The sequence below is a fragment of the Perognathus longimembris genome, chromosome 12 (genome assembly GCF_023159225.1).
Source record: "Perognathus longimembris pacificus isolate PPM17 chromosome 12, ASM2315922v1, whole genome shotgun sequence".
Classification (NCBI taxonomy): Eukaryota; Metazoa; Chordata; class Mammalia; order Rodentia; family Heteromyidae; genus Perognathus; species Perognathus longimembris.
In genome coordinates this window covers 36783885-36799768 of record NC_063172.1, presented here as the reverse complement: position 1 = coordinate 36799768, position 15884 = coordinate 36783885, and the positions used below count along the sequence as shown (strand labels likewise).

Genomic DNA, 15884 nt, shown 5'->3' with positions numbered 1-15884 from the left:
TCAAAGTGGTATGTTTTTTGACTGAACTTGATTGTGTAGTGTTCTACTTGCCTGCTTTTAAGCTCTCAATGAGTTTAATTAAATGTTTTTCTTATTTCTTTTTTTTTTTTTTGCCAGTCCTGCAGCTTGAACTCAGGACCTGAGTGATGTCTCTAAGTTTCTTTTTGCTCAAGGCTAGCACTTTACCACTTGAACCACAGTTCCAGTTCTGGCTTTTTGTTGTTTTAGTAATTTATTGAAGATTAGTCGCATACTCTCCTGCCTAGGATGGCTTTGAACCATGATCCTCAAGTCTCAGCCTTCTGAGTAGCTAGGATTACAAGTATGAGCCACCAGCACTTGGTTTGAATGTTTTTCTTATTGCTGTCCCTTAGCTTTTTTTTCTCAAGGCTGGAACTCTAGCACTTGAGCCATAGCTCCAATTCTAGATTAATTTTACTGGTTATAAGAGTCTGGAGATAAGAGCTAGCAATTAACCAGAAGGGCTGGCTGCGAACAGCAATCCTCCATTCTCAGTCTCCTGAGTAGCTAGGATTACAGACATGAGCCAAAAATACGGTAAAATAAAAACTAAAACCCCAAAACTATAAAAGTATGACTAATGATAGCTGTAGCTTTGAACCTTATTCAAATTTACTTTTTATAGAACCTAAAGTTTTGTCATGTACTATGTTCCCATAGCATCAAGGTTTAGTTAACAGATTATTTTAAGAAAAATTGAATTCACCGATAACAAATGGTAGAAATTCTAAATAAATCCTGCTGTAAAAGCAAGTTTGGTTAAGTCTCATCTCCAGAAATATTGAGAAACTCAGAGTGAAGTAAAATTAGACTTAATTTGAATGTTATTTTAAAATCTTACTTGGTTACAGGACTGCTTGTTGCATAATGCCCTTTTGATCACATCAAATCATTAGTCTTAAAAACTCTGTTCCTAGAGGAAGAAGCTGATAACCAATGCTAACCTGAAGAGAATATGTTAAAGTTGAGTAAACAGACCTTGGATCATCTCCCACCCAGGTTATCTGAGAACTTTGGGGAAGGAGCAGGGCAAAAATGTATAGATACATTACTAGTAGATTTATGAAAATTTTAGGGAAAAAAAACCTAAAATTTTAACTCTAAGATGACATCCTTTTCAGAGTCATGATGGAGTTAGGGAGTTGAACTTAATTACCCTATGAACCTTTCTAATCACCCTCATTGTGAGAGAGCACTTTGCAAACTAGTAGGAAGTGAAGTGTGTCTGTGTGAGAAAAAAGTACCACAACTCAGGATTCTTGCTAGAGTTTTCTAACCAGGGTACTGAAAAGGAAGCTGCACAGAGAAGCTCTAGAAATTAAAATGATGGCTTTGTTAAAACTGGCCTAATACTTACAGAGTAGAGGGTGAGAAGTCATGAGGCCTGGCAGAAGTCATCAAGTGCTCAGTGAGGATTCTGGAGGTATAATTCTGGAACACAACAGAGCTCAAGACAGCCAGTGCAAACAGACCTTGCTGGACATGTTTTCAACTAAGACATACAAGTCCATGCCTTAAAAAGAGGATCAAGCAAAACCTCTACTAAACTCTGAAAACTGAAACCAAAAGGTTACAACCAGGAGAAAATCTGGAATTGATAAAGATGTTTGAACTAGAAATTGTATTAAATAGTTAACAACAACAAAAAAAGCCTCACTGGCAGGGCTGGGAATGAGGTTTAGCAGAATGCTTGCCTCACGTGCACAAAGCCCTGGGCTCCATTCCTCAGCACCACATAAACAGAAAAGGCCGGAAGTGGTACTGTGGCTCAAGAGGTAGAATGCTAGCCTTGAGCAAAAAGAAGCCAGGGACAGTGCTCTGGACTGGCAAAAACAACAACAAAAAAACTAGCAAAGTGAACAAGTGGAATATTAAAATATATATGTGCATATATATATATATATATATATATTTTTTTTTTTTTTGCCAGCCCTGGGGCTTGAACTCAGTCTGAGCACTGTCCCTGGCTTCTTTGTGCTCAAGGCTAGCACTCTGCCACTTGAGCTACAGCGCCACTTCTGGCCGTTTTCTATATATGTGGTGCTGAGGAGTCGAACTCAGGGCTTTATGTATATGAGGCAAACACTTGCCACTAGGCCATATTCCCAGCCCCCCCCTAAAATAATTTTAAAATGAGGCATTCTAAAGCTAGAAAGTGTATTCTGTCATGAAAAATTCATAAAGAATACTGCATACTAATGGAAGAAGGAAAGTTAAAAACTATCCAAACTAAAGTAAATACTAAAAAGAAATGACTATGACATATGGGAAAATAACATGATCTAAGATATATCTGGAATATTGGAGAAAGGGTGAATAGAAACATACATATTTGGGGAAATTATCAAGTATTTAAAGTAAAACTCCACGGGTCCAAGATACTCAAACTGCAAGTAGGATAAACACAGGAAACCTCACCTGTGCATCACAAATTAATATTAAAGAGAAGCACAGCTTTGAAAGTAGGCAGGAAAAAGAATATACCTAACAGAATTCTTATAAGAATAAACAAGTGGCAAGAAAGATTCAGTCAAGGCAGTCTTAGGTATTCAAGTACTGAAGTAAAACTGATGAACTGAATTTATTTATTGTCAGTCCTGGGACTTAGACTCACGGTCTGAGCACTGTCCTTGGCTTCTTTTTGCTCAAGGCTAACACTTTACCACTTGAACCACAGTGCCTCTTCCGGCTTTTTCTGTTTATGTGTTGCTGAGGAATCAAACCCAGGGCTTCATGCGTGCAAGGCAGGCACTCTACAGCTAAACCATATTCCCAGCCTGCTCCCAAATTGAAGTTTTAATGTAATGAAAAGCCTAAGAGAAGTGAAAGCTATTTTAGGATAAGTGACTGTTGAGAAACCTTCATGCCAGGAAGTATGTATTAGAAGTTCATATAAGGCAGCATGTATCTAAATGAAGGAAAAGACTGACAAAAGTGGTAAACTTTTCTCATTCCTTAAATTAGGTAAGATTTAATTGAAGTTCTTTAAATTAAAAAAAATTTTAAACCGTGATTTAGGATATGTAGAAATAAATGATAATTACAAGTAACCACAAATATTAAATAGGAACACAAGTGGAATATACTTTATAAGCTAAATACAGTGTGTATGAAGCATTATGTGATTAACCAGTAAGAATGTGTATATTTACAGCAGTTAAGAGAAATGTAGCTAAAAAAAATCAGAGGAAGTAATATGGAATACTAAAAATCTTCAGCAAAAGAAGGGGTGACATTGTCCAAAAACAAATAATTATCTGACTTACATAACTGTAACGTTTCTGAACATCACCTCTATAACAATCTTAAAAACCTTTTAAAAAGAAAAAAAATTAGAAGATGGAATCATCCAAATGAATTAGTATTGTGTGGGAGTCACAACTCACTAAACTCTACTGCTTTTATTCAACCCTATTCTCTTGAGAGTACCAATAGTTTTTGAGAAATAAAATTTAAAAGCTTAAGTAGATGATATACCGTCAGTGTCAACATTGATTGTATTCCTAAGTTACTAACTATAACAATAAAAACTATTTGATAAGGCAAAAGGGAAAAAAAAATCCTTAAGGATGAAATAGAATAATGAGTTGAAGAGAAAACAAGTTTGATTATAAAACTCTGAACAAATCATATAAAAATACATAAGTGGCTAAACAATTTAAAGGCACAGAACATAATACCAAGCTTCAAAAACATTAACGAGACTTCAGTATAAAAGACCAATAGTTCATAAGTTAAAGGATGGAAAGAACATACTGTGCAAACATCAGATAAATAATTATAAATCTTTATTCTAAATGTATGTAGCTACTTACTGAATTTTAAGATATATGAAGGAAAATAAGAAGAATGCTAACAATATCAATGTTGTAAAGAGAGAGACTACCAGAATCCATATATTCATTATACACCTTTTGGTAAATAATAAAATTGGGTAGGTAGTTCACTCTTAGAAAAGACCTGTGAGCATGCAGATACCAATATTTGTCCATTGTATTGTTAAATGAACAATATATATGTTCACTGAAATTCATTGGCTAATTATAAAGTAATGCCATTAAGAGACTCAAATGAATTTCTTTAATTAAAAAGCCCTGACAGTTCTCTCCATTATCATAAATTTAGTTTTACAGCTCATTCTGTTTAAACTTTGATGTGAAGTAGGAAATGCGATGGTCTCACCTGATTCCTATTTTCAACAACGGCCAAGGAAACTTAAATTCTTTTTCCTTGACTCCCTTGCAGTTGGAGTTCTACCTGGAAACTTTAAAGATTAGGTTTCAGAAAGTAGATGGAAGATGAAATTGGGGTAGAATCCAGCATCCTGTACCATTTGCTATTTGGGCTTATAAGAGAAGTCATCGAAATAATGGTTTCTGTGTATTATTTCATTTATCATTTTCCAGATAATTTACTGTAATGATTATTAGTGCTTCCTTTTCTCTGAATCACAAGTACACAGATGTATTTTCAAACACACAGCTCCCTTGAGACCTCAGAGGTAAGAGAATGTTCTAAGTTGTTTAGAGCACTTTTCCTGACAAACTAGACTAGAACCTCATTCTATCATAAACTCTAATACCCATATTCAGTCCCTTCCTGTTTAAAATACTTATCGTGGTTTCTAGTATTCTGTGTAGAAATGTGTTTGGCCTCCATTTCCTCACATAACATAGAATTAACACATTGATTTTGAGGTTCCCATTCAGGGTTATCAACTCCAATTGTCTAAGAAATAGCGGTGTTGGCCTGATTCTTAAGGGCTTTCAATTCGCTAACAAATCTGATATTGCATTTTATATATATATATATATATATATATATATTTTTTTTTGGCCAGTCCTGGGGCTTGGACTCAGGGCCTGAGCACTGTCCCTGGCTTCTTTTTGCTCAAGGCTAGCACTCTGCCACTTGAGCCACAGCCCTACTTCTGGCCATTTTCTGTATATGTGGTGCTAGGGAATTGAACCCAGGGCCTCATGAATACGAGGCAGGCACTCTAGCCACTAGGCCATATCCCCAGCCCCTGATATTGCATTTTAAAGAGTGGCTGTTTCCCTAGTCAAGGAGGTTTACAAATCAGAGCATTAGAATGCCAAGTTTGTCCACTTCAAATCATAAACTTAAAATGGGAAACAGCTGATTCCATGCTTACAACCCCACAAGAGAAAAAAAACCCAGCACTTAAAAATCAACTAATGGGGCTGGGAATGTGGCTTAGGGGTAAGTGCTTGCCTAGCATGTATGAAGCCCCAGGTTCGATTCCTCAGCACCACATATATAGAAAACGGCTAGAAGTGGCGCTGTGGCTCAAGTGGTAGAGTGCTAGCCTTGAGCAAAAAGAAGCCAGGGACAGTGCTCAGGCCCTGAGTTCAAGCCCCAGGACTGACAAATAAAAACAAAACAAAATAAAATCAAGTTACACACAGAATTGTTGAGATTTGTTTACTTATGTTTTAACTTGCTGCAGTCTCTCTTTTTTTTTTTTAACAATGTGAAGAATTGATTTTATTCAAAATTCATGCACCTCAGATACAAAGTTAGTACTGACAGATCAAGGCTGGGTAAAACTCTAGGTACATCATAGAAATCAGATTGGCCAGAACTGGAGGTGTGGCTCAAGTGGTAGAACACCAAACAGGTAGAAAAGCTGAGAGCTCAAGGATTTGAAAACACATTGGTCACCATTTCCCATAAGCTTCTCTTCTATACTAAAAATACTTTTGCCATTGCCATAGCTTGATGTTCCTGGAAAACCTTTTAATCAATGGAAGAAATATTTGTGTTTATGTATGTGTATGCATAAGTGTACATATTGTATGCTACCTATAGGTCTGAAAAAGTTTTGATGTCATTCAGGAAGTTTTCTTTTTTTTTTTTTTGACTAGTCCTGGGGCTTGAACTCAGGGCGTGAGCACTGTCCCTGGCTTCTTTTTGCTCAAGGCTAGCACTCTACCACTTGAGCCACAGCGCCACTTCCGGCTTTTTCTGTATATGTGATGCTGACCCGAGAGAGACTCTTATCTCCAATAAATTACTTAGAAAAAATTCAGAAGTGGCGCTGTGGCTCAATTGGTAAAGCACTATCCTTGAGCTAAAGCAGTTCAAGGACAGTGCTCTGGCCCTGAGTTCAAGCCAGCCCCAGGACCAGCACACACACAAAAAGTCTGTTGGTCCTTCTTCACACATTTGCTTTCTATCTTCACCAGTACAGACCTTTAACTGAGATTCTTGACTAAATCTCCCACTCTTTGACCCATCCTCTGACCATACTGTTGGAGTTATCTTTCTGGAAACCAAAGTTTCAGATTCCAGACTACTGGGATCTATACAAGACTCATAACACCCGAGTCTGTCTTTTTCAGACATCTCCAATTACCCCCACTTGCTCTGCTCTGGCCTTTGAATCACTTGCATTTTCTTGAACATCCTCTGCAGTGTTATGCTGTCACCATAGAGGGCCTCATGGTGACGTCAGGAGTGGTGGCAGTTACCATGCAGTTGCCTGTGCGATTCACCATGTGTAACATCCTTCTCCAAGTCTGTCGCCTGGAAAACATTATTGAACTGGCCTTACCAGTTTAATCCAGCCACTTTTCTTTCTGAATCTCTAATTAGTTCTATTCAGATGTCAACCACTTGAAAGTCTTAAGTGTATTATAGGCCCTACACTTTAAGCAAGTGGGCCACGCCCCTTTTATCTCTTATTCTTAACACCTAATAAGTGCCTGATACTTAGATGCTCTCACCTTAGCACCACTAGTATTTTGGCCTTCATCTACAGTAAAGAAAATAAGCAGTCTCTTTTTTGGTATTTGTTGTCAGGTTTATAAAATGACAAAAAGACAGTGAAACATCTTAGCTAGTTTGTCTCTCTGGATTATACAATTCTTTCTCATATCCACAGGGGGGGGTGGAGATGGGGGGAAAACCCACAAACTCTATAAGGGAACTGCCCTCAATGTCAGCCCTGAAACATCAATCAGGTTTTCACCCCTCTGTGTCAGCCATTAGTTGTGACTTTGCATAGTTGCTCTGCTGTGACACCCAGTGCATTTGTCTCCAACTTTCTCCAAGCACAAGTATTTTAGGGTGGTTGAAAGGCTAGAAAAAGTTGGCTTGAGGAAGGGGCACCTGGGACAAAAGAAAAGCATAAAACTCAGAATGCAGTCTAGAAGGAAGTAGCCAAGGAGGCTAAAGAATAGATAGAAGAGACCCCTGAGGTTAGGAGGAACTATGTGTTAGGAGAGTCTGGAAAGTCAAGGGCCTAGGCCTCTTGTCTGGAGAAAAGGGTGACCAGAATATGAACTGAGTATGTATAAGATTCCAGTGATGCTGATTTTTTAAGAGAAATCTAGTAGTCAGATTGTGAATCTACACACTACTCTCTGCTTAAAGTGAGCATAAAATGAGACCTATCTCAAAATAACCAACATAAAAGGGGCTAGAGGCATGGTAGAGAAAATGGTAGACTAACCTGCCACAACGTACCTTCCAGACCCTGAGTTCAATCCCCAGTACTGCCAAAAACAAAAGCAACCAAGCAACAAAAAAAAGAAACACTTTCATTAAACAGATTGGTTCTGGTGTGGGATGTCAGTCACATGACATGTTCAGTTGTAGTACCATGCTTTATGACATGGGCAGTGTTCTCAGAATCTGTTGTCAAGTGGACAAGGCTTGTGGATGGGACAGGGAAGAAACACAGCTTTCTCTTAGGAGGAACTTCTGGTCATTTAGACCTTCAAAAAGCTGAGTCTGGTTGATAGTGGGTGAGCTTCCCATCTCAGGACATTTCAACTCAGGGTTGAATAGGAGTGTTACCAAGGAAATTTCCTGCTAGCAAGAGACTGTGACAGACTAGGTGTGCTATAATTTTTTTTAATCTTGAGAATTACTGTTATTACTGAACAATCGATTTAAAAGCTACAATTATTATAAATGTTCTCAGTCAAATTTGCTTGAGATGTTTTACAAGCATTTGAAATGAGTCAGTTAAAAGAAGAAAAAGTCTCATTACATCTAAAGCAATCCTGGGCAGAAAAAGTAGTGCTGGGGGTTGCAGTCTTTTAAGAAGGAATTTAGTTTGTTACCCTAATTCCAATAGCCAGATAGAGACAGACTTACATACTAAACCACAAAGCTTCAGTTGAAGAGTTAGGAAGAAATCTTGGAGATACTACTGAAAAATAAGGATTCTGAGACTTGAGAGAAGAAAGAGGATACGCCATTCCATAAAGTCTGCTTGGTTAAAAGTAATAGTAAGATGGCCACTTCCTCCATGCCATCAGCTAGCTGACCTGACTCACAGCTCTACAGTAGAAATGGGGGCACAGTTTCCATTCACCTATTGAAGAAGAAGAGGCACAGTTACTACTTTGCCAAAAATGTAAAGGCTTAGGAAAAGAGTTCCCAACAAACAGATGTAGTAGAAAAATACCCTACCTCAAGTGAATCTGTTCAGGTCATAGCTAAGAACATTAGGAAGATTGAACAAAAGCCTCTAAGAAAGCATTTAAGCATCAGGGAAATGTCTTCCATGTACTTAAAATTACTTTCTATACTAAGTAAAATCAAAGAGGAAATTTGACAAACAGGCTGTCAATTCTAGGAACAGAGAATGTTTTACTCTTTAATCTTTGGGTTCCTTCATTCCATAGAGGAAGGTAAGTTTCTGTATGCCTAATAATATTTCCTAAAGGATCTGAAAATATATTGGAGGGTGAGAATAAAACAGGGCTGGTGGCAAGATCAAGTGATAGAGTCAGTACTGATGAAACAAACTACCACTATCACCACCACAAAGGCCTGTAACATTTACAAACTATCTCCATTATTAAGAAAAAAAAATATGTTCTGAGGGCAAGTAAAAGGACACTCAGGAATGGTGACTAACTTTGACTACATATGAGGGTTAGGGGAAACACACAATGTTCCATGAAGATCTAGTAACAATGTATTAATTTATGCTATACTTTTACCATGTTCTCCATTAACAACCTAAATAAGATTACTGGGGTAGGGGGTAGAATTTACATGACAAGGAAGCTTTTCGTTTGTATGAAAGTTACACATTTTACAATGCAATACATTTGTGTTTAAAGATAAGGTTTCCCTATGATTCTAACACATCACAGAGTTGAAATTCATCTTCTACCATCTCCGTTCAAGACTGGAAAGAGACACTCTCATTATTTCCATTTTACAGGTGAGAAAACTATGACTTTTAAGGTCAAAGCAGAAGCACAATAGCTCAGTAAGACCACCAAAGAAGAGGTATAATCTCTCTTGGTAAAGTCTACCCACAAGCTTGATGGAACACTTTCATAGTGTTTTGTTTATAGTATAAGAATACATGGTTGACATGGTAACCACTGATGCTATTTCACTTAGGTGATATAGTAGGAAAGGATATAATATATATATATATAATAAAGGAAATAAATAATTTAAATAAAAATTATGTTGATGTGCCTATAATGTGCCAATCTATTAAAGAGATTCAAGATGCTATATATGTTTTGATATATGTAAGGGATTATTGAAAATGATATTCATAGAAATTTAAATGTACACAGAAGTATTATGGGTTTTCTCCCTTGGAGAACCAAAAAGTAAGGAGAGTGGCTAAAGAGAGACTTTAATCTTTACCCTACTCTTAAGTACTTGAAGGATTTTGGACTGTGACTATTATTTTTTAACATAAGGAAATCTATTTTAAAACAGAAAAATTATCCTGGGGTGAGGTAACAATACCTGAAAGCAAAACAAACATACTCATTACCACACACAAAAGAAATAGAGTTGTATGCATTTTATGTAACAAACTTAAGACAAAGTATTTGCAACTTAAACCTTTTTATACAGTCTATTCATTTATCTGTTAGTTTGAAGTAACTTCTGGAAACATGTTTTCATAATTTCCATTTGAAGTTCCCAGTTATCTTCTCCTTTTGACATTAGGATTATATCTGCAGAGGAAGAACTGACGTTAAATGACATTTAGATAAAAGATCCTGTATTTTTAACTTTTAATGTTCCAAAGGCTGTCAAACTACTACTTTGGCAAGCAGGATAAGAATGTCAATGCTGTACTCAGATAATACATTTTTATTTTCTTTTATCCCTCTAATGGATTGACGAATATTTGGTAAAAACAAAATATCAACAAAAAGTCATGTAAGACATTAAAACAATTAATAAAAATAATTTAAAAACTTAGCATGACTTCAAGTATGTCTTATCCCTTCCAACAGAATATACTTTGCACAAAAGAGCACAGTAAACCTAAAATATAATTATCACTTTACAAAACCTCTTACAGCAATTAAGCAAATACAGCTGGGCTAGATGTCACTTGACTACTTATAGCAAACTGGCATTGTCAATATTTTTGGCATAATGTCACTTACAAAATTAGAGAATCATGAGCTTGATTGCAAAACAGATTCAAATAATAGTACTTTTTGAAAAATGTTCTCTTCTTCATATCTACTTCTAAAATAGTATTTTATTAGCATTAGAGAAGTAAATATAAGGTTGTTGAGTCTTAAGGAGATTGAAAATGTGTACAATCATAATTATAATCACTCATTTAGCTCCTCAAAAACCTCCTTTGAAACTCTAATCTAGTTTTTTTGTTTTTAATTCATGTGTCAATTATAACTAAACAAATAATTCATAATTCTACTAAAGAAATCTCACAAATTTATAAGCCAGTACCAGATAAGTAAAAGCACTCATATTTTGAACTTCCTTCTACCTGAATGACCTTATACATTTTTTGTGGGGGGGGGGCGTTGGTTGTGGGACTTGAACTCAGGGTCCCTGAGCTCTTTTGCTCAAGGCTAGCACTCTACCACTTTGAGTCACAGCTCCACGGTCTGTTTATGACTGGTTGAGATAAGAATCAAATGAGGACTTTTCTGCCCAGGCTGGCTTTAAAAACCTCAATCCTCAGATCTTAGTCTTCGGAGTAGCTACTAGGATTACAGGTGTGAGCCACTGGCACCTAGCCTTTTATTTTTAATTGTTATTATAAAGGTGATATATACAGAGGGGTATAGTTACATAAGTAAAGAGTATATATTTTTTGGACAATATCACTCTAGCTCTGCTTTTTCCTCCAGTCCCCAAGTTGTATAGTTCATTTTTTAACAGTGTCAAATGAGTACCATTGTTGCATTTGTTTACTCTTTGTTCCTCCATTCAAATTTAAAGTTACCTTATGGTAAAATTCAACCTCAAACCTTGAAGCTATGTCAAGTAAACCCAATTAACAGGTGGTCACGTAATAAAAGGAAATACATAAATTAAAAACAAAACATTCTTTAGGGGCTGGGAATATGGCCTAGTGGTAGAGTGCTTGCCCAGCATGCATAAAATTCCCCAGCACCACATATATAGATAAAAGCCAGAGTAGCGCTGTGGCTTAAGAGCTAGAGTGCTAGCCTTGAGCAAAAAGAAGCCAGGGACAGTGCTCAGGCCCTGAGTGGATTCCCAGGACTGGTAAAAACCCGAAAAACAAAAAACAGAAAAAAAAACCCATTCTTTAGATGAGATGACTAATGTATATTATATAGAGAGAATAATTATTTAATCTGCATGCTAATAATTCATTTTGTATGAGAAGATTAAAAGTACATGAAAAAGCTGAAATCAAACCTTACCTAAAGAGGTCATCAGCAAGAGACTCTTCCTTTGCATGTTGTTCTTGTACCTGTAATAATTAACAGATTCAAATGTTTTCTCAAGTTTGAGAAGCACATAATGAATACTGATAAGGCTGTACAGTCATCTTTAAGATTTCCATGTTAGGTTGTTACCAAACCTCTAAGATTTTTGCCTCCACAATTTCCCACGTAACAGAACTTTTCTGTTTTCACTTTCTGTTAGGATTACTGTAAAAAGTGCTGTGAACGAAAAGCTTTCTCCCGTGAACACATATTGACAGCTTATAAGAATGTAAAACATATCTTTTGGAAGTACCCTTTCATTAAATAAAATAAAACAAAATACTGATCTGGGGTCAGCCAGACAACTGATGATGTGATAGGAGACTTAAAGGAGGATGTAATCATTGTGGTAACTAATTCTATTTTTGACTAACAGAGAAATACATATAATCTAGCTTTATATTACTTTCTCAAATCACTTCTCACCTCTTCACAGATCATGAATACTATATTTTGTTAAACACAAAACAAAAAATCAGATTCCTGCTTCTAATATCTCATGATTCTGCTTTTTCACAATTCAATCTCTGCCCAGAAATTTACCTTCCCATTTTCTATATCTAACCACTTTCAATATGCATTCATTCAATAATTACCTACTGCGTACTATGTCATGGAACACTTCTTTACTTCTTTAAGAACAAAGGCTTCAGGCCACTTTCATTTAAATCTGCTGTGAAGCTGGGAATATGGCTTAGTGGTAGAGTGCTTGCCTAGCATGCATGAAGCCCTGGGTTTGATTCCTCAGTACCACATACACAGAAAAAGCCCGAAGTGGCACTGTGGCTCAAGAGGTTGAGTACTAGCCTTGACAAAACAAGCCAGGGGCAGTGCTCAGACCCTGAGTTTGAGCCCAGGACTGGCAAAAAATAAAACCAACAAAATATTAAATCTGCTATGAAGAATTATCTAAAACTTTTTTTTTTTTTTTGGCCAGTCCTGGGGCTTGGACTCAGGGCCTGAGCACTGTTCCTGCCTTCTTTAGGCTCAAGGCTAACACTCTGCCACTTGAGCCACAGCGCCACTTTCAGCTTCTTCTGTTTATGTACGGTGCTGAGGAAGTGAACCCAGGGCTTCAGGCATGCAAGGCAAGCTACTCTATCACTAAGCCATGTTCCCAGCCCCAAACTAAAATTTTTAGCTACAGAATTTCTAGGATGCTAATCAACTTCTACATTGTTGCAACTGTTTATGTAGGTATCCTTTTCCAGGTACAACATACACCACAGTTCCACAAATGCAAGTGCTATGGTTAGGAGCAATTTTGATTGCATCCAAATTTCATCTCATAATCTGACTTTAATTTGTAATCATGTTGACTAGACATATTAGGTATATCATGTATGCATATGTAGAAATATCACACCAAGTGTGATTAATATGTAAAATGTCAGTAAAAAGTATGTAATTCCTTCATATTTTACTACAATTTTATTGTTACTATTAAGTTGTTATACAGAGGTTACCATCTCACAATTCAGGTAATGCATACATTTCTCTTTTGGACAATGCCCCCCCTTTTCTTCACTTTCCCCTACTTCCTGTCTTGCCCACAAATTGCATAGTTCCTTTTCCATACAGTGTACAATGAACACAGTGACTATATTTCTTCATACTCCTCCTTCCTTTCTGCACACCTCCTAAGAAGCATAAAAAGGAAAAAAAATACACATATGCACTACTACCACTAACAATAACCACAAGAAAAATGCATTCATTTCACAATTCTGTTTCCTGGAATTTGTTGATAAATAGCATTTTACATGTTCAGGATAGTTCCACCTTTGGGTTCTTCTTCTACTGGTATCCTCCTTTGGTCTGTTAGTGTGTAAATGACTAGTCGTGTATAGGTTATAATGTCCAATTACATTTTAGATCTGTTTTCCACATGAGGGAATACATGTGTCATTTGTCTTTTTGAGCTTATCATACTTAACATGATTTACACTAGGGCCATCCACTTCCTTGAAAATTACATAATCTATTATTTAGTTAAGTTAAATTCCATTGTGTATATATGTACCACATTTTCTGGATGCACTCATTTTCTGGCATCTAGGCTGTTTGTGTTGCTACTGTACAGCAACGAACATGCATATATAAATGTTTCTATGGTATCCTTGTTTGTAACTTCCTGGGTAGATGCCTAATAGTATAGTATGGATAGTTCATAGGAAAGTTCGATGTTTAGTTTTTAGAGGAACCTCCAAACTGCCTGCCAGGGTGGTTGTACTAGTTTAAATTCCCACCAGCAGTGCACTAGGGTTCCTTTCCCCCCCATATCTCTGCCTGCATTTGTTATTTGAATTCTTGATGGTGGCCAGTGTAACTGGAGATAAGAGAGATTCTAAAAGTTGCACTCTCTTTATGGCCAGGGCTGTTGAATATATGTTCATTTGCCACTCTTACTTCTTCTTTGGAGAAGTCTCTCTTAAGCTCCATTGCCCATTTGTTGGTTGGTTTGCTAATTTTGGAGGGGTTTTATTGCGTTCCCTGTATATTTTGGATAATAAGTCTTTGTCAGATGTATTGTTGGTAAAGATCTCCCAGTGTATTGGCTGTCTTTCTAGTTTATTAACTATGTCCTTTTCTACGCAGCCATTTATTTTAATATAATCCTTCCTATTTATCAAGTCTCTCTCCTATTTGCTGTGCCCCTGGGAATCTTTTAAAAAAATTTCTGTCTATGCCTATAAGTTCTAATATGTCTCTTACTCCATCCTGCAATAGTTTCAATGTGTCAGGTCTCATGTTAAGGCCTTTGATCCATTTGGTGCATGGTGACAAACAGATATCCACTTTTAGTTTTCTACATACGGATGCCCAGTTTTCCCAATACTACTTATTGAAAAGGCTTTCTTTGTTTCACCATTCATTTTTGGCTAACTTATCAACTATCAAATAGCTGTGGGTAGATGGCATTTTTTCTGGGTCTTCTAGTCTGTTCCATTGATCTTCATGCCTATTTTTGTGCCAATACCAAATTGTTTTTGTTACTACACCTCTATAGTAGAGCTTGAGGTCTGGAGTTGCTTTTTTCTCTTTCTTAATATTGCTTTGGCTATTTGAGGTCTTTTGTTGTTCCATATGAATTTTTGGATTTTCTGTATCTTAGTGAAGGTCATTCAGATTCTGATGGGAATTGTGTTGAATTTGTAAGTCACCTTTAGCAGTATGGCTATTTTCACAATATGAATTCTACCTATCCATGAAAATGGGAGGTCTTTCCAGTTCCTGATGTTGTCTTTGATTTCTTTCTTCAGATTTTTAGTTTTCATTGGAGAGGCCTTTTGCGTTCTTGGTTAGGTTTATTCCTAAATATTTTATTTTTTTTAAAGGCTACTGCAAATGGAATTGGTTTCTTGACATCCTTCTCTTTTGTATACTGTTGTTAAACTTATTTTTGTGGGTTGATTTTGTATCCTGCTACTTTGCCAAAGCTATTGGCCAGCTTTAGGAGCTAGGGTGTGCAGTCTCGTGGGTCCTTTAGATACAGGACAATGTCATCTGCAAATAGGGATAATTTGACTTCTTCCTCCCCATGTGAATCCCTTTTAGGTATTTCTCTTACCTTGGTGTTCTGGCTAGGAGTTCCAGAATTGTATTGAAAAGGGTAATAGAGAAAACAGGGAAAGCATAACTATTGAAGAAAATGAGAAGTTTTCAGAACTGGTGAAACACAATTCCTGATATATATTTGCAATATTCTCCATATAACTATATGCCAACTTTTCATTATCTTTAGTCTCCTTTAAATGTTTTTATCTCTGTCCTTTACATTAGGATACATACTTAACCTATCTGTTTAAATCCCGTGTGTGTGTGTGTGTGTGCCAATTCTGGAGTTTGAACTCATAGCCTGGGTGCTGTTCCTGAGCAGCTTTTGCTCAAGGGTAGCACTTTACCACTTGAGCCAAGCTTCATTTCTGGCTTTTTGGTAGTTAATTTAAGATGAGTCTCACAGATTTTCCTACTGGAGCTGGCTTTGAACTGTGATCCTTAAATCTCAGCCTCTTAAAGCTAGGATTACAGGCATGAAACACTGGAGCCCAGCTTTAGATCTCACCTAACAAAAATCTAGAATTTCAAAAAGAAATGTTATGGAAAGGTACAGATTGATCTTGATGC

The 15884-nt window shown here is 36.7% G+C and overlaps 1 protein-coding gene across 2 annotated transcripts in view; it reads right to left on the bottom strand.

The window, feature by feature from the left end:
* Positions 1 to 8867: 8867 nt before the first annotated feature.
* Nbn (nibrin) overlaps positions 8868 to 15884 on the bottom strand; it is a 38560-nt gene continuing 31543 nt past the window's right edge. For both annotated transcript variants that reach the window (XM_048358405.1, XM_048358406.1), the window contains exons 14-15: positions 11691 to 11740; positions 8868 to 9992 (exon numbers count right to left, since the gene is read on the bottom strand). In XM_048358405.1, coding sequence (XP_048214362.1) covers positions 9962 to 9992; positions 11691 to 11740 — 81 coding nt within the window. In that variant the 3' untranslated portion in view covers positions 8868 to 9961. The remainder of the gene's footprint in view (positions 9993 to 11690; positions 11741 to 15884) is intronic.